This window comes from Nerophis lumbriciformis, linkage group LG05 (assembly GCF_033978685.3).
Source record: "Nerophis lumbriciformis linkage group LG05, RoL_Nlum_v2.1, whole genome shotgun sequence".
NCBI lineage: Eukaryota > Metazoa > Chordata > Actinopteri > Syngnathiformes > Syngnathidae > Nerophis > Nerophis lumbriciformis.
The window spans coordinates 20012512-20040000 of record NC_084552.2 but is presented as its reverse complement, the minus strand read 5'-3'; the positions used below and the strand labels follow the sequence as shown (position 1 = coordinate 20040000).

The window sequence follows — 27489 nt, the reverse complement described above, 5'->3', positions numbered from 1 at the left end:
AGAAGTGAGGTTTGACGTGCTCGACCATCTCATGCCGGCTTTTTGTCACGTTGTTGGAAATTGTCGCATTGCCCTTGCGTTGTTGTTTTGTTGTTTTTTTTACTCTTGTTGTTGGAGGTTTTCATGTGCATTCGGCTTAAAAAGAAAAAAAATCTATTTTGGAAGTCTCGCACTGGGCTGGGCCTAATCAACTTTTTATTGTGTGTCAAGAGGATTCTTTCTCTATACAGTATGTGAACATGTTTTTATTTTCTTGTCAATTACAAAAGGTTTTAACCTGTGGAAAGAAAAAAAAGACCAAATAAAATGTAACACTTTTTTTTGCCTTTCATGTTATTGTGCAGGACGACAACTCAGTATTTTGTTTACTAAAAAGCATGATTGCTAAGTAGCTTGTACATTGTAGGTAAACTTTGTAAGTACATTAGCAAACTAGCTAGTGTTACCATATCTGAGTTATTGTGTAGAAATACGGAGATATAACTACAAAAGTACACTTCATTCACTAACCATGTTTAAAAAATGATCAGTTAGAATAATACGTTATTTGGGAAAACAATAGATACTACAACACAAATACAAATAAGGTACAAGAAAACTATTTCTTAGGAGTTATAATAGGTCATTTAAAAAAGCTGTAAACCCCACATCAGGTACTGTATGTACAACATAAAGTGGCAATAAATATTTTAATATTAAATAAGGCAAACTATATTTTGAATCAAAAGTCACTATGTTCTCTGTACTATTCTCTGACGTTAGCATGTCTGAGTTACTGTGAAGAGATATGGGGAAAAAAATATTATATTACCCTTTGTTCTATAACACTCTGCAATAGAGATGTGACGTTCGCGAACTGATCAAATCTTTTAAAAAGGCAGATTTAAGTGCAAATTGAGAACCGATTCGCAGTTGCAAGCCGTTGGTTCGGGACACATTTTTCTTGCACATGCATGTGCTACAAAGATTTTTATGTGAGGGGAAACATTAAAGAGTTCTCACAGCACTTCCCCACATGTTATGTTACAGCCCTGTTCCAAAATCAAATACATTTATTTTTGTCCTGAGAAGTCCGCAGACAATACCCGTTTTATGTTTTCTATTTTTTGCATATTTATTAAAAATGTAAACAATTAAAAAGTCACATGTACATTAGTATTCATAGGCTTTACTCAATACTATGTTGATGCAGCCTCAAGTCTTTTTGAATACGATGCCACCAATTGGGTACACCTATCTTTGGGCAGTTCGGCCCATTCCTCTTTGCAACACCTCTCAAGCTCCATCGGGTTGGATGGGAAGCATTTTCATCCAGGATGTCTTTGTACATTGCTGCATTCATCTTTCCCTCTATGCCGACTCGTCTCCCAGTTCCTGCCACTGAAAAACACCCCCAGACCATGATGCTGCCACCACCTTACTTCACTGTAGGGATGGTATTGGCCTGGTTTCCTCCAAACATGACGCCTGGCATTCACGCCAAAGACTTCAATCTTTGTCTCATCAGACCTGATAATTTTGTTTCTCAGGGTCTGAGAGTCTTTCAGGTGCATTTTGGCAAACTTTTACTAAGAAATGGCTTCCGTCTGGCCACTCTACCATACAATTGGTGGATTGCTGCAGAGATGGTTGTTCTTCTGGAAGGTTCTCCTCTCTCCACAGAGGAATGTTGTAGCTCTGACAGAGTGACCATCGGGTTCTCGGTCACCTCCCTGACTATAGACTAAGATGGATGCAGCAATGTACAGAGATAACCTGGATGAAAACCAACACTTCTCATCCAACCTGATGGAGCTTGAGAGGCGCTGCAAAGAGAAATGGGCCAAACTGCCCAAAGATAGGTGTGCCAAGTTTGTGGCATCGTATTCAAAACAATTGAGGCTGTAATTGCTGCCAAAGGTGCATCAACAAAGTATTGAGCAAAGGCTGTGAATACTTTAGACATGTGATTTTTAATTTGTTTAATAGATTTGCAAACATTAAGAAAATATATATATTTTCACATTGTCATTATGGGGTATTGTCTGTAGAAGTTCAAGGAATACTTGTCACTAATGTTGTAATGATGTAATCACTTTACATCACCTTATGGAATGTTTATTAAGAAATTGCGACAAAAATAAAGTTATAGTAAATATTTCAGACTATTTCAAATACAGTAATATTGGTAAAAATTTTTATTATTTTGATCCACACCTTATCTCATGACTACTACCCGTGATTATTTCCTTGATTGAAAAAAAAAGTGATAATATTTAAGTTACAGCAAGTTAAGTTAAAGTTCCAATGATTGTCATTTCAGATTGTAGGTGTTTTTTTTACCCTTTGCGTTCTTCTTTTGCCGTGTTTGTTGCATGTTTATTGACTTTTGCTTAATTGTAAAAGATGATGGAGGAGGTGGTCTGAATAGTAAAGGAGGAGTGACGTGAATATGTTGTTAATATTCAGTATTTTATCGGTCATAGTTAATATTGTAAATCCAACAATCTTTATTGAAATGTACGCTCTGGGTGTCTGATTCAGTAAAAAAATCTAAATTCCATTCCGCTTTTTGAGGTTGTCTGTCATAACGTTTTTAGCATTTTATCTGACGATATTGTGAGGTTTTGTATTAGGGTTCTTCAAAAAAGGGACCCAAGCGCACATACTGTACAGCATATTTTTTTACAGGTATATACAGTCGCGATCAAAAGTTTGCATACACTTGTAAAGAACATAATGTCATGGCTGTCTTGAGTTTCCAATAACAACTCTTATTTTTTTGTGATAGAGTGATTGGAGCACATACTTGTTTGTCACAAAATACATTCATGAAGTTTTTTTTTTTAATGAATTTATTATGGGTCTACTGAAAATGTGACCAAATCTGCTGGGTCAAAAGTATACATACAGCAATGGTAATATTTGGTTACATGTCCCTTAGCAAGTTTCACTGCAATAAGGCGCTTTTGGTTGCCATCCACAAGCTTCTGGCAAGCTTCTGGTTGAATTTTTGACCACTCCTCTTGACAAAATTGGTGCAGTTCAGCTAAATTTGTTGGTTTTCTGACATCAATCAATCAATCAATACAAGTTTACTTATATAGCCCTAAATCACGAGTGTCGCAAAGGGCTGCACAAGCCACAACGACATCCTCGGCTCAGATCCCACATCATGGCAAGAAAAAACTCAACCCAATGGGATGACAATGAGAAACCTTGGAGGGGACCGCAGATGTTGTCATCCCACTGGGTTGAGTTTTTTCTTGCCCTGATGTGGGATCTGAGCCGAGGATATCGTTGTGGCTTGTGCAGTCCTTTGAGACACTTGTGATTAAGGGCTATATAAGTAAACATTGATTGATTGATTGATTGATTGATGGGCGACCGGTGCAACGGACGTCGAGTGGATCTAGCATAATATTGTGAGAGTCCAGTCTATAGTGGATCTAGTTAATAGTGTGAGAGTCCAGTCCATAGTGGGGCCAGGTCAGCAGTGCAGACACGTCCCCAACTGATGCACAGATGAGTGGTCCACCCTTTGTCCCAACTTTAGACAGCTAGCGCTTCATCTGTGGTCTCCAAATCTGTGCCCCCCCCTCTCCACGAAGGAGAGGGGGGCAGAGCAGAAAAGAAACACGGACTTGTTTCTTCAGCATTGTCCACACGTCAGGACTTTGGGAAGGCCATTCTAAAACCTTAATTGAAGCCTGATTTAGCCATTCCTTTACCACTTTTGACATGTGTTTGGGTTCATTGTCCTGTTGGAACACCCAACTGCGCCCAAGTCCCAACCTCCGGGCTGATGATTTTAGGTTGTCCCGAAGAATTTGGAGGTAATCCTCTTTTTTCATTGTCCCATTTAAAGCATCAGTTCTATTGGCAGCAAAACAGGCCCAGAGCCTTTTCTCCTCCAAACATATTTGCTGGGTATTGTGGCCAAACAGCTCAATTTTTGTTTCATCTGACATCACATGGACAAAGGTGAGACCTTCTTGAGGAAAGTTCTGTAGTCAGATGAAACAAAAATTTAGCTGTTTGGCCACAATACCCAGCAATATGTTTGGAAGAGAAACGGTGAGGTCTTTAATCCCAGGAGCACCAGACCTACCGTCAAGCATGGTGGTGGTAGTATTATGCTCTGGGCCTGTTTTGCTGCCAATAGAACTGGTCCAGAAACAAGAAACAAGTCCATGTCAGAAAACCAACAAATTTAGCTGAACTGCACCAATTTTGTCAAGAGGAGTGGTCAAAAATTCAACCAGAAACTTGAGAAGCTTGTGGATGGCTACCAAAAGCGCCTTAATGCAGTGAAACTTGCCAAAGGACATGTAACCAAATATTAACATTGCTGTATGTATACTTTCGACCCAGCAGATTTGGTCACATTTTCAGTAGACCCATAATAAATTCATAAAAGAACCAAACTTCATGAATGTTTTTTGTGACCAACAAGTATGTGCTCCAATCACTCTATCACAAAAAAAATAAGAGTTGTAGAAAGTTTTGGAAACTCATGACAGCCATGACATTATGTTCTTTACAAGTGTATGTAAACTTTTGATCGCGACTGTACATACAATTATTTTTTTTATTTTTTTTTGTACACACTGGCCCCCAGGCACATTTTTTTCTCTCAATGTGGCCCCCAAGTCAAAATAACTGCCCTGCTCTGTTATAGAGTGTGCAGCATTGCTTCGTGTTAGAAGGAGCACGCAACAGGAGATTTAGTTTGCTGTTAGCAGAAAACAGGATGTGGTTCAACTTTTTTTCCTTTCACAGTTTTTAAAAAAGTGCATTTTTCAATACACTATCAACAACTTTATGTTTTTTCATACATTAATTTAATTGTAAATATTATTTATATGTATATATTTCTGCATATAACACTAGGCTTTCTCTTTATGTAAAATACAGAGGATTCCACGCATTCTATTTTATTCCCCGCCTCTCTTTGTGCTGGTGTGGTTGTGACCTCTTTGTTTCAATAGCATGTTGCAGTTGAAACAACGTCACAAAGTTAATTCTCCCCTGGGTTCTTGTGGTTTTATGGTATTTTTCAAAACTGATCCTGAGAGAAGCACCTCCTAGCAAGGTTAGGTAAGTTTTATTTTTTACTTTTCTACTTAGTTTTTCATGTAATTTCATGATATATTGTTGTAGTTCACAGTTATAGCCTTTGTTTCATTATAGTGTAAAGTTAGTCTGATTTTGAGGAAGTGATAAGCTATTTATTTAGTTGTTTAAGAGCTGACTTTATCGTCGTTGCGACCGGAAGCCAACAATATCTGCAAATACTGCTCACTTCCTGTGCATCTACACAATGTATTTTTACTGTTTAGAATAGTGAAATTAAACAGTTAAATATATATAATTATTATAAATGAAAATATTACTGTGATAAAAGTCATAATTACGACAATAGTTATTTTTCAGAGAACTATCTTACAAAAACAAATGAGTGATTTTACAAGTATAAGAACATTTAAAATAATACAAAAAAAGACTGAGAATTTTTTTTTTAACAGATCGTACAAAAATGATGTTAAGTTTTACATAAAAAATACTTTTCTGAAAAATTCATAATCTCAGAAGAACAAATATTTTTAGAGCTGTCAAAATTAACCCGATAATGACATGTTAACATTAGTCTTCTTTTATGGAGCTTTTTTGACACGTGATTAACACGTGCGAGTAATGTGTGACCGTCATGGGGAAAACGCACTTGCGCCGCGGCCGCAAAGTTAAAGTATCAATGATTGTCACACACACACACTAGGTGTGGCAAAATTATTCTCTGCATTTGACCCATCACCCTTGATCACCCCCTGGGAGGTGAGGGGAGCAGTGGGCAGCAGCGGTGGCCACGCCCGGGAATACTTTTTGGTGATTTAACCCCCAATTTCAACCCTTGATGCTGAGTGCCAAGCAGGGAGGTAATTTTTATAGTATGTGGTATGACTCGGCCGGGGTTTGAACTCATAACCTACCAATATCAGGGCGGACACTCTAACCCAGGGGTGCTCACACTTTTTCTGCAGGCGAGCTACTTTTCAATTGATCAAGTCGTGGGGATCTACCTCCTTCATATATATAATTTATATTTACTTATTTATGAAATATATGTTTTTGTTAACAAGTTAAAGGTGTTTAATGATAATGTAAGCATGTTTAACACATATAGTTAATATTGTTAATAAATTAAAGGTGTTTAATGATAATACAAGAATCAGGGGTGCTCACACTTTTTCAGCATGCAAGCTACTTATAAAATGATCAAGTCAAAATGATGTACCTACTACAAAAATGCAAAACATATATTTATTTCTAAATATATTGAGGATTCTTTATATCAACAATGTATGTTGATGTACATGCATAACCGCATGAGCCAATATTGCACAACACAACACAATTAACTATGTACATTTTTTGTCATTACCCGAGTTTACTCTGATGACTTGCACTGAATTGAATCAGTCAGGGATGCATAGTCCGGACAGTAGCTGCTGACAGCCAGCCTCAAGCACACTTCCAAATGTTCATCCGTCATGGTGGAACGGTACTTGGACTTAATGATCTTCATGTGGGAAAAGGCTGACTCACATAAATAAGTGGAGCCGAATAATGCAGTCAAGGAGGTAGCACATTTCCTGATGTTGGGGTACTTTACCTCTGTGAGTAAGTTCCAGAACTGTCCATGAGCTCTGGACTTCAGCTCAATGCCGGCTTGCAGTGTCAAAATCTCATCTTCCACTCCAGTAGTGTTGCAATTTGTGATGCGAGGGAATCAACCTCAGCATCTTCCCGAAAAGGATAGCACATGAATGTAGCGACTGGCTCGAGCAAAGAAAAGTCTTGAAAGCGTTTGTCAAACTCTGACAGACAATTGTCAATCTGCTCTGTGTAGCGTGCACTGTCAAGTTGCACACAGGCCTTCCCTTGCATCTCCAGCTCTGACGCCAGGTTCTGGAAGTTTGCCAAATCATGGCGCTGCAGCTTTGAGGAGAGATGTTTCATCTTTTGTTTGAAAGCATTAACTGAGCTGATCATATTGATCACTGTTTTGTCTTTTCCTTGCAGCTCTAGATTAAGATCATTCAACATGTTGGTCAGATCGGTTAAAAATGCCAAGTCTAACAGCCACTGACCGTCATTTAGTTGCGTGTATTCTGCATGTCCAGCTGCTACACGGAAAAACTCCTTAATCTCTGGACAGAGCTCTCGAAATCTTTGCAGGAATTTCCCTCGACTAAGCCATCTCACGTCAGTGTGCAGCAACAACTCAGAGTGGTCGCAGTCAGCCTTCTCCAGATGTGCACGAAATAACCATCTTTGAAGAGATCTGGCGCGAATAGAACAAGCGATCTTCATTGCAACATCCATGATCTCCTTCATGTTGAGCATTTTAGCGCATAACGCTTGTTGGTGGATTATGCAATGGTAATTTAGGAAGTCCGGGAAATCATCGTCCTGCCTGCACTTGGCAATAAATCCATTCAAGCGGCCAACCATTGCGGGAGCTCCATCCGTGGTGATGGACATCAGTTTGTACACTGGTAGCTGAGTTTTCTCCATAAAGTTTTTAAACGACTGAAATATGTCCTCTCCTCGCGTCTGTTCTTTCATGGGCAGTAATTGATAGCTCTTCTTTTGTAGTGATATCACTAAACACCATACGGATGAAAATGCACATCTGGGCTGTGTCACTCACGTCCGTAGATTCGTCCAACTGTAGTGAGAAACACTCGCAATCTCCGATGTCCGTCCAAAGTTGCTGGGTTCTATCCTCAGCGATGGCTTCACAGCGCCGTACGTGTAACTGCACATCTTGACAGCTGGACAGCTTTGATCGAAGATAATATTTCTGCCTTATTTTTAAAGTTTCGGAACAATGAGTCAGCTGCTTCAACGAATGCCTCCTTTACCATCTCTCCGTCTTGGAAGGACTTCTTGTTATTAACGATGATGTGACTCACCCGGAATGATGCTTCGGTGGCGACTTTCGCTTTTGAAGTTTGTTGTGTGAAAAATGACTGCTGTCCGGACAACTGGGATTTCAGTTCCTTCACCTTTCTCTTTCTCAGCTCGCTTTTCAGCGGGAAGTCGGTGTCGTATTTTCCATGAATAGTCCGAAAATGCCGCTCCACATTTCCCTTCTTTGGTATTGCAATGACAGATTGGCAGATGAGGCAAACGCACTTCGAAAATGTCATCGTGAAAAAAAAGTCCTCCACCCATTCCGTATGAAAGTGATAAGTTTTTGTCTTCTTACTTGGTCCAGCTCCCCCACTCATTTTTATACACTTAAGAGAAAAAACCGATGGCTGAAAATTGGTGGTAACTCGCTGACAAGCTTGTTAGCTTTGCTGCACTGAGCGCCGTTGTTTGCGCATGCGCGCTGTTGTTTGCGCATGCGCAGTGACCTAAGTGTCATCTGACTGGCTGCCCTGTTTATCAATCAAAAGACGGGGTGGATGATAGGCTGGCGTCAATTTGCATTACATTAAAAAAAAAAATATATATATATATATATATATATATATATATTTTTTTTTTTTTTAATGTAATGCGATCTACCAATACTACTTTTGCGATCGACTGGTAGATCGCGATCGACGTATTGAGCACCCCTGCTCTAACCACTAGGCCACTGAGCAGGTTAAGTGTCAGCACTGAGCAGAAATGGACAAAGAAAGCGTCCCTAAACCCGCAGGTGGCGTCCGCCACAAGCCGAGTCATCACCGGAGTAAGTCAAGTCCCAAATGCCCCCCGACAGAGGTAGACCTCGTCGGAGAGCCCACAATGAACAACTACAATCAGCAAACTTTCCACGGCAATTTCCAAATGAGTGTCAAAGGTCTTAAAAAATCTTAAAAATTATCTGTCTAAAGTGCACTTACTAAAGATAAAAGAACGCCTATCTGTAATTATTCGCGATTACTTACAAGTGAACTATGCACAAAATGCGCCTAATTGTAATGTCATAATTTTAATTGTTTGACAGCCCTAATTTATTTACGAGAACAGTACTTTTTTAAATTTTTATTTTATTTGTATTTATTTTTAAGAAGTTGTCCTCCAATGGGAATTAAGTTTTAAATTTCCCACAAAATGTTTTGAGAATAAAAATAGACTTTTACAATGAATCTCATTTTGCAGGAGAAACAAAGGGTAGACTTTTGGAAATAAATTAAAGTTGTTCAAGAAATGTCTTAATATTACAAGAAAAAAGTAGTATTTTTTTCAACTAAAAATGGAAATTTGAATAAAAAAGTCATTTTTTAAAACTCATGAGAATACAGTGTAGTGATACGAGCATTCACACATATGGTTTTCTACACGAAAATTCATCTATTTCTTCTTCTTCTTCTCCAGATTTTGGCGCGCTCTACCTTCCACATTTTTCATCCGATTCAAACCGTTCCAACTTCAAACTATTCAGCCTATTCGGGAATCGCGGGCTTTCCCTTGACCAATTCCAAAGATTCCCAGATTTCCAGGTTTTCCGGGACATTTTTCCCATTCAAAATGAATTGGCCATTTTTCAAACTTCCACCATTTCCACAGTTTTTAACCGATTCAAACCATTCCACCTTCAACACATTACACTCATCCTGGAAATTCAATCTATAATTTTTCCAAGTTCAAAAAAATTCCAGGAATTCAAACACTTTTTTTAGCCTTTTTTCTGGCGACTACTCCGTCCACATTTTTCAACCCACTTTAACCGTTCCACCACCCAAACATTCGTCTTAATCAGGATAAAAGTTCCCGGTTTTCCCGAAATTCCCAGATTTCCATGAAATTCCCATTGAAATGAATGGGACATTTTTCAAAATTGCACAATTCCCACATTTTTCATAGGATTCAAATCGTTCCAACTCCAAACTTTTCAGCCTGTTCAAAATTGTGTGCTCTCCTTCAACATTTAAAAAAAATCCCGGATTTCCAAGAATTCCCAGTTTTCAGGGACATTTTCCCCATTTAAAATGAATTGTCCATTTTTTAAACTTCCACAATTCGCACAGTTTTCAACCTATTCAAACCATTCCAACATCAACACATTCCACTCATTCAACTAACACTTCCCCAAGTTCTAAATACAATTCAGTTTTTCCTGGAAATTCAAACTCTTAAGCATTCAAACTATTCTTACATTCATACTATTGAATTGAATTATATTTATATAGCGCTTTTCTCTAGTGACTCAAAACGCTTTTACATACTGAAACACAATATCTAAGGTACATTTAAACCAGTGTGGTTGGTACTGGGAGAAGGTGGGTAAAGTGTCTTGCCCAAGGACACAACAGCAGTGACTAGGATGGCAGAAGCGGGGATCGAACCTGGAACCCTCAAGTTGCTGGCACGGCCACTCTACCAACTGAGCTATACCGCTACATTCTGTCAGCATTTCAGTTCAACTTTAGCATTGGAGCATTCACACACAATTCCTTTAGGAATTGCCTCATCGAGTTCTATTTAATTTTTTATAAGAAAGGAATTTTGGGGGAAAAAAGTTATGCCTTTTCTTTTGACAAATTTCCCCAGATAGTCGTCGGAATCTTGGAGAAATAAATACTTTTACAAGAAATTAAATTTTTCCGGTAAAAGATTGTCAATTGTGAGGACAAAAAAGTTTTACGTTTTTAGAAAAAAAAGTAACAGGGAAAAGTTGTTAAAGGGAAAAAAGTTAAAAATAAACAAAAAAAGGAACATTTGTATTCTTGGTGAAAAAACGTGTATTTTTTCCAGAATAAGGACTGGCTTTTCTGGAAAAAAAAAAAAAAAGTCATGTAATCAGAGCAAAGTTGTATTCTTCGAAGAAAGTAACGTGGCTTGCTGAAGAAAATTATTGAAAAAAAAAAAGAAGTTATAGTCTTACATAAATACAATTTAAATTTCACAAGAATTATGCAATTTTATGAAAGTCAAATTTTTATCTTGAAAAAAGTTGGGTTTTTTTGGTCAAAAAACTTTGACACAAAGTTTTATGAGTGCAAGGTTGGGTTGTACAGTATACCGGTATTAGTATAGTACCGCGATACTAATGAATCATATTCGGTACTATACCCCCTCTAAAAAGTACCGGTCCCCGGTACAAGTAGATTAATAATTAATGTTCTACCACTTGCCCTTAATAATTTTGACAAAATAATAGAATGATAAATGACACAATATGTTACTGCATATGTCAGCAGCTAAATTAGGAGCCTTTCTTTGTTTACTTACTACTAAAAGACAAGTTGTCTTGTATGTTGACTATTTTATTTAAAGACACACTTGCAATAAGAAACATATGTTTAATGTACCGTAAGATTTTTTTTCTTAAAATAAAGCCAATAATGCAATTTTTTGTGGTCCCATTTATTTAGAATAGTATCAAAGTACCGCAAAGTATCGACATACATTTCGGTACCGCAACTGGTACCAAAATATTGTTACCGGGACAACACTAGTACAAGGTAATGCTAAGAAAAAAAAGTTGAAATCTGAGAAAAAAAATCATACTATTCCAGAGTAAGATTTTGGCACTCAATAGATTTGTTGCTTTTGCGATTCCTGACTCTAATTGATATTCGGTAGCAAACCTCAAAAGACTTAGGCAAAAATGTTTCTTGATGTTGTCTTATACTTTCAGGCATGTCTCTCTCCACCACCACCATCTTCATCCTCCTCCTCCTCCTGCTTGTCCTGGTCTTCTTACTCGTCATGTCCTACAAGAAACTGAACCGTGACACGGACGGTAAATACAAGATCCGGCACGTCATCTACAAGAAAGGAGGTATCCGGGACCAGCTGAGAAACACTGTGGCGGTCCTGCAGTCCCGCCTAGGAGTCAGACTGGGTTCTCACAGCGTTAGTTCTGACAAGGACGATCAGGAAATGCAGGTTTTTCCCGCAGTTGAAAGACAGGAAATGGAGGACCGGAGCGAAAACAGCCGAGAAGAAGCAGAGGACAAAGAATCGGAAAAAAGTATTGGAAAAACTGAATGGTTCGTCAAATTGAATCAGCTCTCCGGAAGTGTTGTCTGTTCTGATGAGGATGCTAACCAGATATCTGCATTATAGTCCTTGAAAATATCAGATTTCTCCAAATACTAGATAGAAACATTCGCTTGAAAAAATAAATGCCGCACTTGAAATAATGCCTGGGTAACTATATGCATTTCAGAAATGTGGTTTTCATAGGAAATATACAGTATATGCATTTTCTAAAGAAGAATTGATGCAAATAAATGACACAGCTCAAATAAATGCATGAATAACAGATTGTTACAAGTATTGATAAAAGGGGCTATTTGCAGTCCATCTTAGATGAGCTAAGGCCCAGCGAGGCCGGCGGCGTTTCTTGGTGTTGTTGATAAATGGCTTTCGCTTTGCATAGTAGAGATTTAGCTTGTAGCGATGAACTGTAGTTACTGACAGGCTTTTTTTTTTTAAGTGTTCACGAGCCCATGTGGTGATATCCTTTACGCACTGATGTCGCTTTTTGATGCAGTACCGCCTGAGGGATCGAAGGTCACGGGCATTCAATGTTGGTTTCTCCAGATTCTCTGAACCATTTGATGATATTACAGACCATAGATGGTGAAATCCCTAAATTCCTTGCTATAGCTTGTTGAGAAATTTTGTTCTTAAACTTTTCGACAATTTGCTCACGCTTTTGTTTATAAAGTGGTGACCCTCGCCCCATCCTTGTTTTTTAATGACTGAGCATTTCATGGAAGCTGCTTTTATACTCAATTATGGCACCCACCTGTTCCTAATTAGCGTGTTTACCTGTGGGATGTTCCAAATAAGTGTTTGATGAGCATTCCTCAACTTTCTCAGTCTTTTCTGCCACTTGTGCCAGCTTTTTTGAAACATGTTGCAGGCATCAAATTCCAAATTAGCTAATATTTGCAAATAATGACAACATTTTCCAGTGCGAACGTTAAGTATCTTGTCTTTGCAGTCTATTCAGTTGAATATAGGTTGAAAAGTATTTGCAAATCATTGTATTCTGTTTTTATTTACGATTTACACAACGTGCCAACTTCACTGGGGTTGGGTTTAATTATGCAATGCAAAAAGATCCCTATACTTTATCAAAAAAATATATGTCGAGAGATCTCCAGATTAACCGTTGGTCGCGTTCCCAGACATGTCAGACTATTTTGTGCTCCAGACATCATTCTACACAACAAAACAGATGAAAACTTGGAAAAGCATGGAGGTCTACAACTTCTTTGTGTGTGTCTGGGTCAAGGAAATTGGAGATTGATAAACTTGTTCACCACTAGGGGGCGATAGTAGCTATGTAGCCCCACCCAACACCCCAACCAACCATGCAAAATTTCAGGAAGATTGGAGCATATGAACGGACGTTATAAAAGTTAAAATTGTTCACCACTAGGGGCGATAAAGGCACCGTATTAGTTATGCAGATGTGTCCCACCCATAAACCCCACCCACCATAAAAAATGTCAAGAAGATCGGAGCATGTGTAAGGACGTAATGACTGTTATAATTTTCCACCACAAGGGGCAATATTGGCACCCACTCCGTGATCCACCATCCAAAATTTAGGGACGATCGAAGCATATGGAAGGAAGTTATGACAGTTATAATTTTTCTCCTCAAGATGCAATGGCAGGGTGTCAATATTCAAATGTAGGCATGGTCGGACCCCGACGTTAACTCATGTCACTTTGGAGGAAGATCCGATCATCTAAAGTGAAGTAATGACAGTTTGATTGATAGTGGCGTGGGACAGATTTAGCAGTCAGGCGTCATGGCTATGAACAAGTTTCGACCCATCAGGCACTTCTGTTGCCATCAACGTAATTTCTACCAATTATGACCAAGATCTGACCCATTTGGTCAAAGTCCCTAGGAGGAGTTTGTTAAAGTACAACCCCTTTTAGTTGCCGAAAAATGGCCGATGGAAACCAAGATGGCTGACTTTCTGTTTGTTTTAAGGGATGGGTTTTTGAAACTTTTATGTGCATCCCATCATGATAGACGTCTCCTGCGATTTTCGTGTCGATACGTGAAACTGGTAGGAGGAGCAAATTTTTTTAAATTTTAAGGGTGGCGCTAGAGAGCCAATTTTGAAATTTAATTTTTAAGACTCCCAAATTATAAAATGTTGCAAAATTTGGGGAGTTTTCGTGAATATAAAAATGTTCGCCGTACCTGAAACGCTTGCAACATTTGGGGAGTTTTCGTGAGTATAAAATTGTTTGCCATACCTGACACGCTTGCAAAATTTGAGGAATTTTCGTGAATAAACAATTTTTTGCCATACATGACATGCTTGCAAACTTTGGGGAGTTTTCGTTAATATATAATTTTTCGCCATACATGACACGCTTGCAAAAACTTGGGGAGTTTTCGTGAATATAAAAGTTTCCGCCATAACTGACATGCTTACAAAATTTGGGGAGTTTTTGTGAATAGAAAAATGTTCGCCATACCTGAAACGCTTGCAAAATTTGGGAAGTTTTCGTGAATATAAAATGTTTTGCCATACATGACACGCTTGCAAACTTTGAGGAGTTTTCGTAGATATAACATTTTTCGGCATACATGACACGCTTGCAAAATTTGGGGAATTTTCGTGTATATACAATTTTTTGCCATCCCTGACACGCTTGCAAAATTTGGGGAGTTTTCGTGAAGATAAAAGTTTCCGCCATAACTGACATGCTTACAAAATTTGGAGAGTTTTCGTGAATATAAATGTTTTCGCCATACCTGACATGCTTACAAAATTTAGAGAGTTTTCGTGAATATAAATGTTTTCGCCATACCTGACACGCTTTCAAAATTTGGGGAGTTTTCGTGGATATAATAACATTTTTCCCCATACCTGACATGCTTGCAAAATTTGGGGAGTTTTCGTGATTATAAATGTTTTCGCCATACCTGACCCACTGGCAAAATTTGTTTTTTTTTCGTGAATATAAACTTTTTTGACATATCTAACACGCTTGCAAAATTTGGGGAGTTTTCGTGAATATAAATTTTTTTGCCATACCTGACACGCTTGCAAAATTAGGGAGTTTTTGTGAATATAACATTTTTCCCCATACCTGACACGCTCGCAAAATTAGGGAGTTTTTGTGAATATAACATTTTTCACCATACCTGAAACGCTTGCAAAATTTAGGGAGTTTTCGTAAATATAACATTTTTCACCATACCTGAAACGCTCGCAAAATTTAGTGAATTTTCGTGTATATACAATTTTTTGCCATACCTGACACGCTTGCAAAATTAGGGAGTTTTCGTGAATATACATTTTTTTGCCATACCTGAAACGCTTGCAAAATTTGGGGAGTTTCCGTGAATATACAATTTTTCCCCATACGTGATACGCTTGCAAAATTTGGGGAATCTTCGTGAATATAAAATTTTTTGCCTTACCTGACAAATTTGCAAAATTTGGGAAGTTTTTGTGAACATAAACATTTTCACCATACCTGACAGGCTTGCAAAACTTGGGGAGTTTCTTTTCATATAACATTTTTCGCCATACCTGAAACGCTTGCAAAATTTGGGGTGTTTTCGTGAGTATAACAATTTTCGCTATACATGAAACGCTTGCAAAATTTGGGGATTTCATGCATGTTAAGGGCCCCAAAATGGTGTCCAAACCGGCGGAATAATAATAATAATAATATTAATAATAATAATGATAAACAGAGCAATTTCAATAGGGCCCTTGCGGTGCTCTGCATCGCATCTGCGGTGCTTGCTGCGCTGCTCGGGCCCTAAATATCAAGACAATACCAAAATGGGAAAGATAATGATAAATGGGTTGTACTTGTATAGCGCTTTTCTACCTTCAAGGTACTCAAAGCGCTTTGACACTACTTCCACATTTACCCATTCACACACACATTCACACACTGATGGAGGGAGCTGCCATGCAAGGCGCTAACCAGCACCCATCAGGAGCAAGGGTGAAGTGTCTTGCTCAGAACACAACGGACATGACGAGGTTGGTACTAGGTGGGGATTGAACCAGGGATCCTCGGGTCGCGCACGGCCATTCTTCCACTGCGCCACCAAACGTTAAGAGTATATCAAACAAACTTTTAAAAAAGTGATCACCACAAACTCATGTATTCTGGAGTGTGCGCCTCTGCCTTTTCTCATCGTCTTTCGTAAAATCTTGTAGTCTTTCGTCCTTCTTGACAACCTGAAGAAACGTTTATCCTTTTCACGATTTAAACGGTTCCAACAGCCTGAAACAACGCAAGCTTAGGGCATTTTTCTTTGAGAAAGGCAAGAATGCCGTCCAGAAACGCTATACCGACCATACTTGCCAACCTTGAGACCTCCGATTTCGGGAGGTGGGTGTGTGGGGCTGGGCGTGGTTAGGGGCGGGGACGTGGCTAAGAGGGGAGGAGTATATTTACAGCTAGAATTCACCAAGTCAAGTATTTCATATATATATATATATATATATATATATATATATATATATATATATATATATATATATATATATATATATATATATATATATATATATATACATACAGTATATATATATATATATATATATATATATATATATATATATATATATATATATATATATATATATATATATATATATATATATACGTATATCACATCCTGAAAATATGCAAACAAAACTGTGTTTAGATAATTGATACTTCAAACTTGCATAAATAAATCTTAAGGAATATAACATAACTTGGCTTCTGAGAGCTTCAAAATGTTGATAAACAAGCAATTATTTTAATAATTAAATATGGTCATTTTAAATGAATTATTATGATCATTTCAAATTAATTATTTCAAATATGTTTATTTTAATGTATAATTCTATGGCTAGATGTAATAAGGAGTCAGAAAAAATACAAATAAAAATACAATTAATTTTGATGTTTTTAGCAAAATATAGTAAAAATGTATTTATTTTTTAAATTTTTTTATTAATAAATTAATTTATTTTTAGGTAAGATAAACATAATAATACAATCAGTGCCGGCCCAAGCCTCCATGGGGCCCTAAGCAAAATTAGATTTTGGGGCCCTCTATTTCTGCCAATAATATTGATTGATCATTCACACACCTACTATAAACTCATTGCGGCTCTGGCAGTGTTGTTTACATTATCCTATTGTCAGCCTGGCATGTCTTTACAAATGACATGTCATTTATAAAGATATGGGGGTGGCCCAGTTTATAACATAAATAATACCAATGAATGAACGAATGATGTCCAGAGTGCTACATATGGTTCCTAATCTTAAAATGTAGAAAACATTCAGCTACAAGAGTGGCCTGGGGTTGAACAGTCCAAGTGATAAAGCTTTGCATTTACGGTAAAAGTGTCATCTTGTCTCATCAGTCTTGTAAATATTAGTCTTTAATTACTAGTTTATATTTTTAGTTAATTGTTCATATTTAATGTTTACTTTGTACAAAGAGAGCGCAGTCTACTGAAGTTAAATTCTCAATAGTTTTCCCCTTTGAAAGACGCAAGGGAAATTCCTTCCATTTCACCATGTTGCTACAATGATCTTCACTGTTTTCATGCTGTTTCAGCAGTGCACCTATGTTGACCCAATCCAGCTGTCCCTCGGCTGCCAGTTTTTAGGACTTTTTGGAAAATAATTTGCAGCAAAAGCAATAGACTGCATCTTTACTTCTTGAATAAGTCAGCCAGCTACGCTTGACTTTTTCTCCATTGACTAGCTGTCTGTAGGTATAATGATAATGAAAACTTCGGCCATCATGCCGTTTGGGGAATGAAAAGTTCTCCTTAATAGACAGTGGTCCTCTGATCACCTGCTCAGTCCTGTCTGAATCTGAGAGGAAAGAAGGCCACTCAGCTGGGTCAACTGGCGGAGCTGATGATGGTCCATGGTGTGAAGGGGACGTTGTGGTGGAAGTTGCTGAGGAAGTGACCAAAGAAAGACAATGACTAAAAAAGAAGGACCTATAAGGTCATTAAATTGCACTGTTGGACATAATTATTAATCTCAGAATGTTCTGCAGTACAATGAGCAATTACAAAGGGTGTTTTGCAGTTAACTTACTAGATAAATCAGCTGTGGTTTCAGACATGGAGGGGACAGTGGGCACAGAGGGTGGAGGTGTGTGAGAGAGCACTGTAGAGGATGGAGATGGACCTAAGATGAAATACATACATACATACATATAGGCACACATATTAATGAGATACTTTGACTATATTAATTTCCCTTCAAGTGTAATGTTTATACTAAGAAATTAAATGTATACCGTGACAGTCTTTTCCTCACCTGATTCATCACTCACAGTTGAGCCTGAGGATGTGGACTGGCTCTGGGCTGATTCTGTGCCTCCAAAGTATTTTAACAATGCTCCTGGGGAAGTTTCACATAACTTATGAGTTGATGTAAAAAATAATGTTTATTTTACTCAAATAAATTACTGTGCTCTGCTGCAAACAATTTGTGCAAACAACATATCTCACTAGTAACCTGATGCTAAAAACATATTGCTAGCACCTGATGCTAAAAACATATTGCTAGCTAGCTAACGTCACCTAGCTAAAGCTAATTACAGCTACAAATCTCTTTGATAAACTTTTTATTACCAAGTCATGCAAACATACCTTTATCATGGCATTTTTTCTCCTCTTCCACTTTCTTCTTCTTCCTTTTTTCTGCACCTGAAGGATATGTCCTTTTTTGTGACATTGTTTTGCCTCTATCTGCGCTTTTGATGCCCAGTGCGCACTGGCATTGCACGGCGGGCGGCAAACGTCACAGGTGCAGCAGAGGCAGTTTTACATTTAAAGAGAGGCAGGAAGAATCACTAGGCCTAGATCAGCAGCAGCACTCTGTTGACCTAAAATTGTGTTTTTGTACAATAATATATCTTTGATCATTTAGAAATCATCAGTCAGACTCGTACATGCAAAAAATAAAAAATAAGAAATTTTTGTTAATTGCTTTTGGGGGCCCCCTGGTGGCCGCGGGGCCCTAAGCAAGCGCTTAGTACGCTTATGCCTTGGGCCGGCTCTGAATACAATTGATCTCTAGTCTGGATGATTTAGTTCTTGTCACCCTGTTGTCCTTCCGTCTCTTCCCCAAGCATGGCTCCATGAGCTGGGCAAACGCCTGGAGATGCCCTACGTTAACAACACGGTCGGCGGCCCGTCGGTGCGCAGCTCGTACTTCGCCACCTTCAACTTCACCCTCAGCAGCCTGACCAGCGTTGGCTTTGGCAACGTGTGCGCCAACACGGACGCCGAGAAGATCTTCTCCATCTGCACCATGCTCATCGGCGGTGTGCCAGACGCAGAGCCGGCCCAAGGCATAAGCGTACTAGGCGCTTGCTTAGGGCCCCGCGGCCACCAGGGGGCCCCCCAAAAGCAATTAACAAAAATTTCTTATTTTTTATTTTTTGCATGTACGAGTCTGACTGATGATTTCTAAATGATCAAAGATATATTATTGTACAAAAACACAATTTTAGGTCAGAGTGCTGCTGCTGATCTAGGCCTAGTGATTTTTCCTGCCTCTCTTTAAATGTAAGACTGCCTCTGCTGCACCTGTGACGTTTGCCGCCCGCCGTGCAATGCCAGTGCGCACTGGGCATCAAAAGCGCAGATAGAGGCAAAACAATGTCACAAAAAAGGACATATCCTTCAGGTGCAGAAAAAAGGAAGAAGAAGAAAGTGGAAGAGGAGAAAAAATGCCATGATAAAGGTATGTTTGCATGACTTGGTAATAAAAAGTTTATCAAAGAGATTTGTAGCTGTAATTAGCTTTAGCTAGGTGACGTTAGCTAGCTAGCAATATGTTTTTAGCATCAGGATGCTAGCAATATGTTTTTAGCATCAGGTTACTAGTGAGATATGTTGTTTGCACAAATTGTTTGCAGCAGAGCACGGTAATTTATTTGAGTAAAATAAACATTATTTTTTACATCAACTCATAAGTTATGTGAAACTTCCCCAGGAGCATTGTTAAAATACTTTGGAGGCACAGAATCAGCCCAGAGCCAGTCCACATCCTCAGGCTCAACTGTGAGTGATGAATCAGGTGAGGAAAAGACTGTCACGGTATACATTTAATTTCTTAGTATAAACATTACACTTGAAGGGAAATTAATATAGTCAAAGTATCTCATTAATATGTGTGCCTATATGTATGTATGTATGTATTTCATCTTAGGTCCATCTCCATCCTCTACAGTGCTCTCTCACACACCTCCACCCTCTGTGCCCACTGTCCCCTCCATGTCTGAAACCACAGCTGATTTATCTAGTAAGTTAACTGCAAAACACCCTTTGTAATTGCTCATTGTACTGCAGAACATTCTGAGATTAATAATTATGTCCAACAGTGCAATTTAATGACCTTATAGGTCCTTCTTTTTTAGTCATTGTCTTTCTTTGGTCACTTCCTCAGCAACTTCCACCACAACGTCCCCTTCACACCATGGACCATCATCAGCTCCGCCAGTTGACCCAGCTGAGTGGCCTTCTTTCCTCTCAGATTCAGACAGGACTGAGCAGGTGATCAGAGGACCACTGTCTATTAAGGAGAACTTTTCATTCCCCAAACGGCATGATGGCCGAAGTTTTCATTATCATTATACCTACAGACAGCTAGTCAATGGAGAAAAAGTCAAGCGTAGCTGGCTGACTTATTCAAGAAGTAAAGATGCAGTCTATTGCTTTTGCTGCAAATTATTTTCCAAAAAGTCCTAAAAACTGGCAGCCGAGGGACAGCTGGATTGGGTCAACATAGGTGCACTGCTGAAACAGCATGAAAACAGTGAAGATCATTGTAGCAACATGGTGAAATGGAAGGAATTTCCCTTGCGTCTTTCAAAGGGGAAAACTATTGAGAATTTAACTTCAGTAGACTGCGCTCTCTTTGTACAAAGTAAACATTAAATATGAACAATTAACTAAAAATATAAACTAGTAATTAAAGACTAATATGTACAAGACTGATGAGACAAGATGACACTTTTACCGTAAATGCAAAGCTTTATCACTTGGACTGTTCAACCCCAGGCCACTCTTGTAGCTGAATGTTTTCTACATTTTAAGATTAGGAACCATATGTAGCACTCTGGACATCATTCGTTCATTCATTGGTATTATTTATGTTATAAACTGGGCCACCCCCATATCTTTATAAATGACATGTCATTTGTAAAGACATGCCAGGCTGACAATAGGATAATGTAAACAACACTGCCAGAGCCGCAATGAGTTTATAGTAGGTGTGTGAATGATCAATCAATATTATTGGCAGAAATAGAGGGCCCCAAAATCTAATTTTGCTTAGGGCCCCATGGAGGCTTGGGCCGGCACTGGCCAGACGCCTCGTATGGAATAACGTGATTGGGCAAGCACGCTGTTTATATCGTGGGAATGCGGACATGAAAAAAGGCTGTCCTCACTCAGGTCCGCATGGAGCTAGAGGGGGCGTGGCCTCCAGCTCTGGCTGAAAATCGGGAGATTTTCGGGAGTATATTTCTCCCGGGAAGTTTTTGGGAGAGGCCCTGAATTTCTGGAATCTCCCGGAAAATTCGGGAGGGTTGGCAAGTATGATGGCGACAGACTGTCGCTGGCCCACCAAGTCAAGCCTTGCATAGTTAATGAGCCTGACGTGACGTCAGGTGAATACAACCTCATGTAAGTCAGTGTCAAAATCTATTCCGGCTTTTACCACGTAATGACGTAACTATATATAGACATGTCAAAAAGATCTGTTAAACCACAAAAGCGTGTTTGTTCTAATTTTTGGTTTGAAAAATTTATTTTTGAACAAGTGTCAAACAGCATCTTTGAAAGAAACTTTCCAATTGATGTATTTTACTTTCTTCATGTTTGCAATAATGGGAGACATCAGGCTTATGGGGATGTAGCTCAGTGGTAGAGCGCGTGCTTCGCATGTACGAGGTCTCGGGTTCAATCCCCGGCATCTCCAAATGCTACTATTATGATACTTAAAGCATTTAATGCAAGCAGTCAATGTTTTCTAAGAGTTTTAAGTCACATACGTTTATGAGAGCATATTTTTGATTGGCTAGAACAAGGAAGGGTTTGGATTGGCTATTATCGTAGGCAAAAAAAAAAAAAATACACCGGAACTACAAACATGGAAGATTTGCCTCCAAATATGTTAATAACAACATGATTGCAAGATGGATGCAGCACAAGCAACTCTGTGCTGTCTGAAATTATAATAACCACTATTATTATTACCAATCACCGCCATGTTGATGGCTTTTGCATTGAGCGACGTTTTTTTTTGTTATTATTATGCCGCCGCCATCATTGCAGGAGGATGCTACTAGCCTCCGCCGTGGTCGTCTGGGAATGGCTGAACGAGCACGGCCGCTGGCGGCCATACAGTCCGGCCGTGTGTCGCCACATCGAGGCGGTCATCCGGAGCGACCCTCGGTGTGCTAGTGTGGTCGTCCTCGGCCAAGTGGACTCTCGCCTCTCGCCCTACATTGTCGATTTGCAGTCCATGCACCAGTTCCGCCAAGACACAGGTAAAAAGACACCGCGGTGTTGTTATTATTGCTCAGCTTTTTTGAAAGGGGCTGTAAAAACCAAATGACGTCGTTTTGTGCAGTCGTTTTCATTGTAAGTCAGTGTCATGCACAGTCACAATAGATGCACACCTAGTGCACTGAACACGCCCCTGTTTGGAAATACTAGTCAGGTTTTGCTCATGCAAAATCACAATCCTCCCTAAAACTGTTGTTTTACCTCTTAAAAATATGCATCAATGGACAAGTTTGTTTGACCAATACAAACCCTGTTTGTTTCTATAGGCAGCAACCAAAGATGCAAGACAATACACTCAAATTATTTATGCATTATTTTAAATGTATACATTTTCATTTGTTATTTTTATTTCTTTGCAGGAGTGCTGAAAATGTATTAAATATTAGTAGGTGACATTAAAATATAATATAAGTACAAAAATGTGCAATAAGATAGATATATTTATTTAAATTCAATAGTTCTAATTGATTTATTATAATGCAGGGGTCCCCAAACTACGCCAGCGTCCAAAATCCGGCCCGCGGGAAGTCCAAAGTTTATGTACATTTTTTTTTTACAAATCTGTCCTTTCTAATCCATTTTCTACCGCTTGTTACTCTTGGTGTCTCCTAGCCGCTCAGGCAAATCATATTGTCTAAAAATGCATTTTCCCATCGATAACGTGACGTCATCGGTAAGTGCGCGCTCTTTTAGTCAATTAGTGTGCGAGGAATATATATATATATATATATATATATATATATATATATATATATATATATATATATATATATATATATATATATATATATATATATATATACATACATATATGCATATATGTATACATATATACATATATATATATATATATATATATATATATATATATATATATATATATATATATAAATGATAAATGGGTTGTACTTGTATAGCGCTTTTCTACCTTCAAGGTACTCAAAGCGCTTTGACACTACTTCCACATTTACCCATTTACACACACATTCACACACTGATGGAGGGAGCTGCCATGCAAGGCGCTAACCAGCACCCATCAGGAGCAAGGTACTAGGTGGAGATTGTACCAGGGACCCTCGGGTCGCGCACGGCCATTCTTCCACTGCGCCATATATATATATATATATATATATATATATATATATATATATATATATATATATATATATATATATATATATATATATATATATATATATATATATATATATATATATATATATACATGTGTGTATATATATATATATATATATATGTGTATATATATATATATATATATATATATATATATATATATATATATATATATATATATGTATGTATATGTGAATACATGAATACAGTCCGGCCCACGGCCAAATTGTTTTAACCCAATGGGACCCCTGTTATAATGCATTTTACTTGCCCAGTCGTCCTTGCAGGTGTGCTCCAAATGTGTCAGATGGCGAAGGCACTTCTCGTGCGCAGCCTCCCTTTAGGTCACCCCACAATAGGACTGCAGCTATCGATCATTTTAGTAATTGAGTAATCTATCGATTAGTTTGTTCAATTGATTGAGTAATCGGATAAAACAGATTTTGTTGGTCAATGCGTAGTTTAGGTGAAAAAGTTGGAATTAACAAAAATGTTTCTGCTTGCCGTAGCAATTTATTATAACTTTTTTCCTAATAGATGCACACCATAAACATTGAAATTGCACTTTTAACATTTGTGCATTAATCAAAATAAATATAAAAAATGGAGACTACTCTATACTGTTCGCCACCAGACAGATCACAGCCCCCCCGAAACTATGTCTACCTATTTAAAGTTCCCGCCGCTCTATGCGATCTTGATTTTATCCATTTTTATTAGTTAAACTCATTAAAAGATTAATCAAAGCAATGGAATATAAATCAAAGCTTTTTTTCTAATCGAATCAATCTATTAATTGTTGCAGCTCTACCCCAAAGATTTTTAATTGGATGTTTTGTAGTAAGCAGTCTTATATACAAGTTCAGACTTACTAATAAGAGAGAAAACGTCAACCAATCACAATTTGGAATTTTGTATCTAGACAGACCAAAAAAGAAGATGTTTAATTTCTTCATATTTTCACTCTACTGGTCACTTGTTGCTAGGCAGGCTTTATAATGTTCAGCAAGTACAAGAAAGAAGAGCATACAGAAAAACTGTAATATCACTATAATGTAGGGATGTAACAGGATCAAAATGTCATTATACGATATTATCACGGTATTAAGGCCACAGTACTTTATTATTGTGGTATACTGTATGTCCCAAAGAAGACTTAAAAATGCCATAGTGTGTCAAATAAAGTGGCAGTCAAGTTTAGGGTCAACCCACTTGCTGTAATTGAACACAAACATGATGCTCGAATGTTCTAGTCATATTTATTGCAATAAACAAATATTTTAAGTGCAGAGAATAGTCTGTCGGTAACTGCTACCCATCGATGTCTGCTGCCCAAAGCTACTGAGTGTTCGCGCGAATGCGCACAACCGCAAATATTTCAATTATTTGCCTCGAGCAAAATACTCATGGAAACAGCTGCCGCGTGTGCCTCGTGTACTAGGTAGCAGTGGTTTTAAAGTATGTTTCTTTCATTGCCTCTTCTGACCAGCAAGCATATTGACAATGATACCGTGAGGAAGTTCACATTGACGCAAGCAATGCTAGCTTACATTTTTGTTTTAATCACGTTTTACGCCACTGCTAGCTTTTTTCGAGGAAGCAGCGAAATTTGAAAGAATTCTAGAACATCCATTGTTTCAAGCGGTAGAAATTGGATGGATGAATTGAGGATTCATCAAGTAGCTTTCAGTTTGCTCTTATTTCCCGTTAATGTCGGAAAAAATAATTCCTTTTATCTAGGAAACGTTCCAAGCCCCCACCTTGCCGATCCTGTGCTGGGCAGAGTATTCTGGGAGAAGTAGTTTCTTTTCAGACCCGGCCACCGCTAAAGCACCGGAGGAAAAAATACACACCAAATTTTTGTTTGATATAGTGTTGTCCCGATACAAATATTTTGGTACCGGTACCAAAATGTATTTCGATACTTTTCAATACTTTTCTAAATAAAGGGGACCACAAAAAATGGCATTATTGGCTTTATTTTAACAACAAATCTTACAGTACATTAAACATATGTTGCAATTTTGTCCTTAAATAAAATAGTGAACATACGAGACAACTTTTCTTTTATTAGTAAGTAAGCAAACGAAGGCTCCTAATTTGCCTGTTGACATATGCAGTAACATATTGTGTCATTTTTCATTCATTATATTGTCAAAATTATTAAGGACAAGTGGTAGTAATTGAATTGTTAATCTACTTGTTTGTTTATTGTTAATAGGATTAGTCATTTAGAAGAAGCTAAAACACTGCAGACTGCGGCTGGACGTTAGCCGCTAGCTAACGTTAATGTTTTTAGCTAATGTTTTAAAGCACCTCTTCCTGAGGGCGTTTCAGTGTTATAGCTTCACCTTTATCTTTAGTTTTTAAACCAAAATGCGTCCATTCTCCCTTTTCTGTCTACACACTGCGTCTGCTTGTAAGTACTCCGTGATTGTGCGTTGCCGAACATGCTCCTCTGCTCGTAAAACCAGCAATGGTGGGGCGGGGGGAACTTTTTAGAGGCGGTATAGTACCGAATATGATTCATTACTATTGCGGTACTATACTAGTACCAGTATACTGTACAACCCTAGTTTGATACCATCACATGCAACATTGTGAAGACTTAGAAAACCGCAATACCATGGTGTTTACAATACCGTTACATCCTTTATGTTTTCTGTAGGCCAATGAAAATGTGGTATCTGCAAGCCACGCCCACTAGGCAGAGTTACAAGGACAGGACTTGTAATATAACTTCTGTTTTTCCTCAGGTACTCTCAGACCGGTACGACGGAGCTTCTATGACCCAACGTCAGCTCCCGGTCAGGGTTGGCTGTGGGAGTGGGAAAACGACGTGGGTAGCTGGACGGCGTACGACACAGAGGTGGGGATCGCGATCCAGGCGGCACGTGACCGCCACCAACCCTGGCTGGACCTGGCGCCACTGGGTTTCTGCTACCTCATTGACTTCGGAAGCATGACCCAAATCAACGAACAGACGCAACGCTGCAGGCGGATCCAGCGCCGCTCCGATCTGGCATACCCATTAGTGTCTGGGCCCCTACCAAAATCGCACCACCCGTGGGGGTCTGTGCATCAGAGTGGAGGACCAGTGGGGGTGGATATACCCGGAGGGAGCGTGGGCATCAGGATGGGCAGTGCGGGCACAGGGAACGGGAGCGCCTACCCCAGTGGGGCACTCCCTGCTTCAGCGATCACCTCCTTGGGGCCGCCCTGTGCCTGTCAGCAATGCATGCTTCTCTTGAGTGTTAAAGCGGGTACCGTGTCAAATGCTCAAACTCTAGGGCGGAGACCAGCCCCACAGACTAAACCGCCCAGTCCCAAACTTAGCAGCCACCTACCCTACTCCCTGACCCTACCACGGTTGCCGTCCCTCTCGCGGTCCCCACACAGGACGTCCATGGTTGGAGCAACAGGTGGCCCCAGTGTAGTGGGGGGTATGGCGGGTGGTAGTGGTCTCGGAAGTCTTGGCATGGGTGGAGGATTTGCTCACTCTTTGTCCCTGTTGGGCTCAGCCACTGCTGCCATGTCCCTTAACTCCTATCGCCCCCCACCCCCGACTCTACCCCCTCCGCCGCTTCCCCCCTTGCCTCCGCCACCCTCCTCCACCGCTGCCTCAGGCCAGCCTCTCATCTCCACCTGTACGCCTTCACCTTCCGCCCGTGTCCTAGGGCCGTTGTCTTTATCATCCGGCTCCGCCCCTGTGCCACCTCGGTCCAGCCTGGCAGGTTTGAGTCGACCAGCATTACAGCGTATCGCCATGGCACAGTCCCGGGCCCTCATTGCGTCAGGGTGAGTAGACCCTAACC

General features: G+C 39.2%; 2 protein-coding genes and 1 non-coding gene across 3 annotated transcripts in view; all 3 read left to right on the top strand.

The window, feature by feature from the left end:
• Window positions 1-319, top strand: part of LOC133606809 (mitogen-activated protein kinase kinase kinase 11) — a 55107-nt gene extending 54788 nt beyond the window's left edge. The window contains exon 11 of the mRNA XM_061961150.2: window positions 1-319. This exon is cut by the window's left edge and continues 48 nt beyond it. The gene's annotated coding sequence lies outside the window, so the exon portion shown is untranslated.
• A 21559-nt stretch (window positions 320-21878) lies between these two features.
• On the top strand, window positions 21879-21950 carry trnaa-cgc (transfer RNA alanine (anticodon CGC)). The gene has a single exon. It is a non-coding gene; the product is annotated as a tRNA-Ala (tRNA).
• Window positions 21951-22142: 192 nt separating this feature from the next.
• dtx4a (deltex 4, E3 ubiquitin ligase a) overlaps window positions 22143-27489 on the top strand; it is a 36203-nt gene continuing 30856 nt past the window's right edge. The window contains exons 1-2 of the mRNA XM_061961154.2: window positions 22143-22521; window positions 26431-27472. Coding sequence (XP_061817138.1) covers window positions 22311-22521; window positions 26431-27472 — 1253 coding nt within the window. The 5' untranslated portion in view covers window positions 22143-22310. The remainder of the gene's footprint in view (window positions 22522-26430; window positions 27473-27489) is intronic.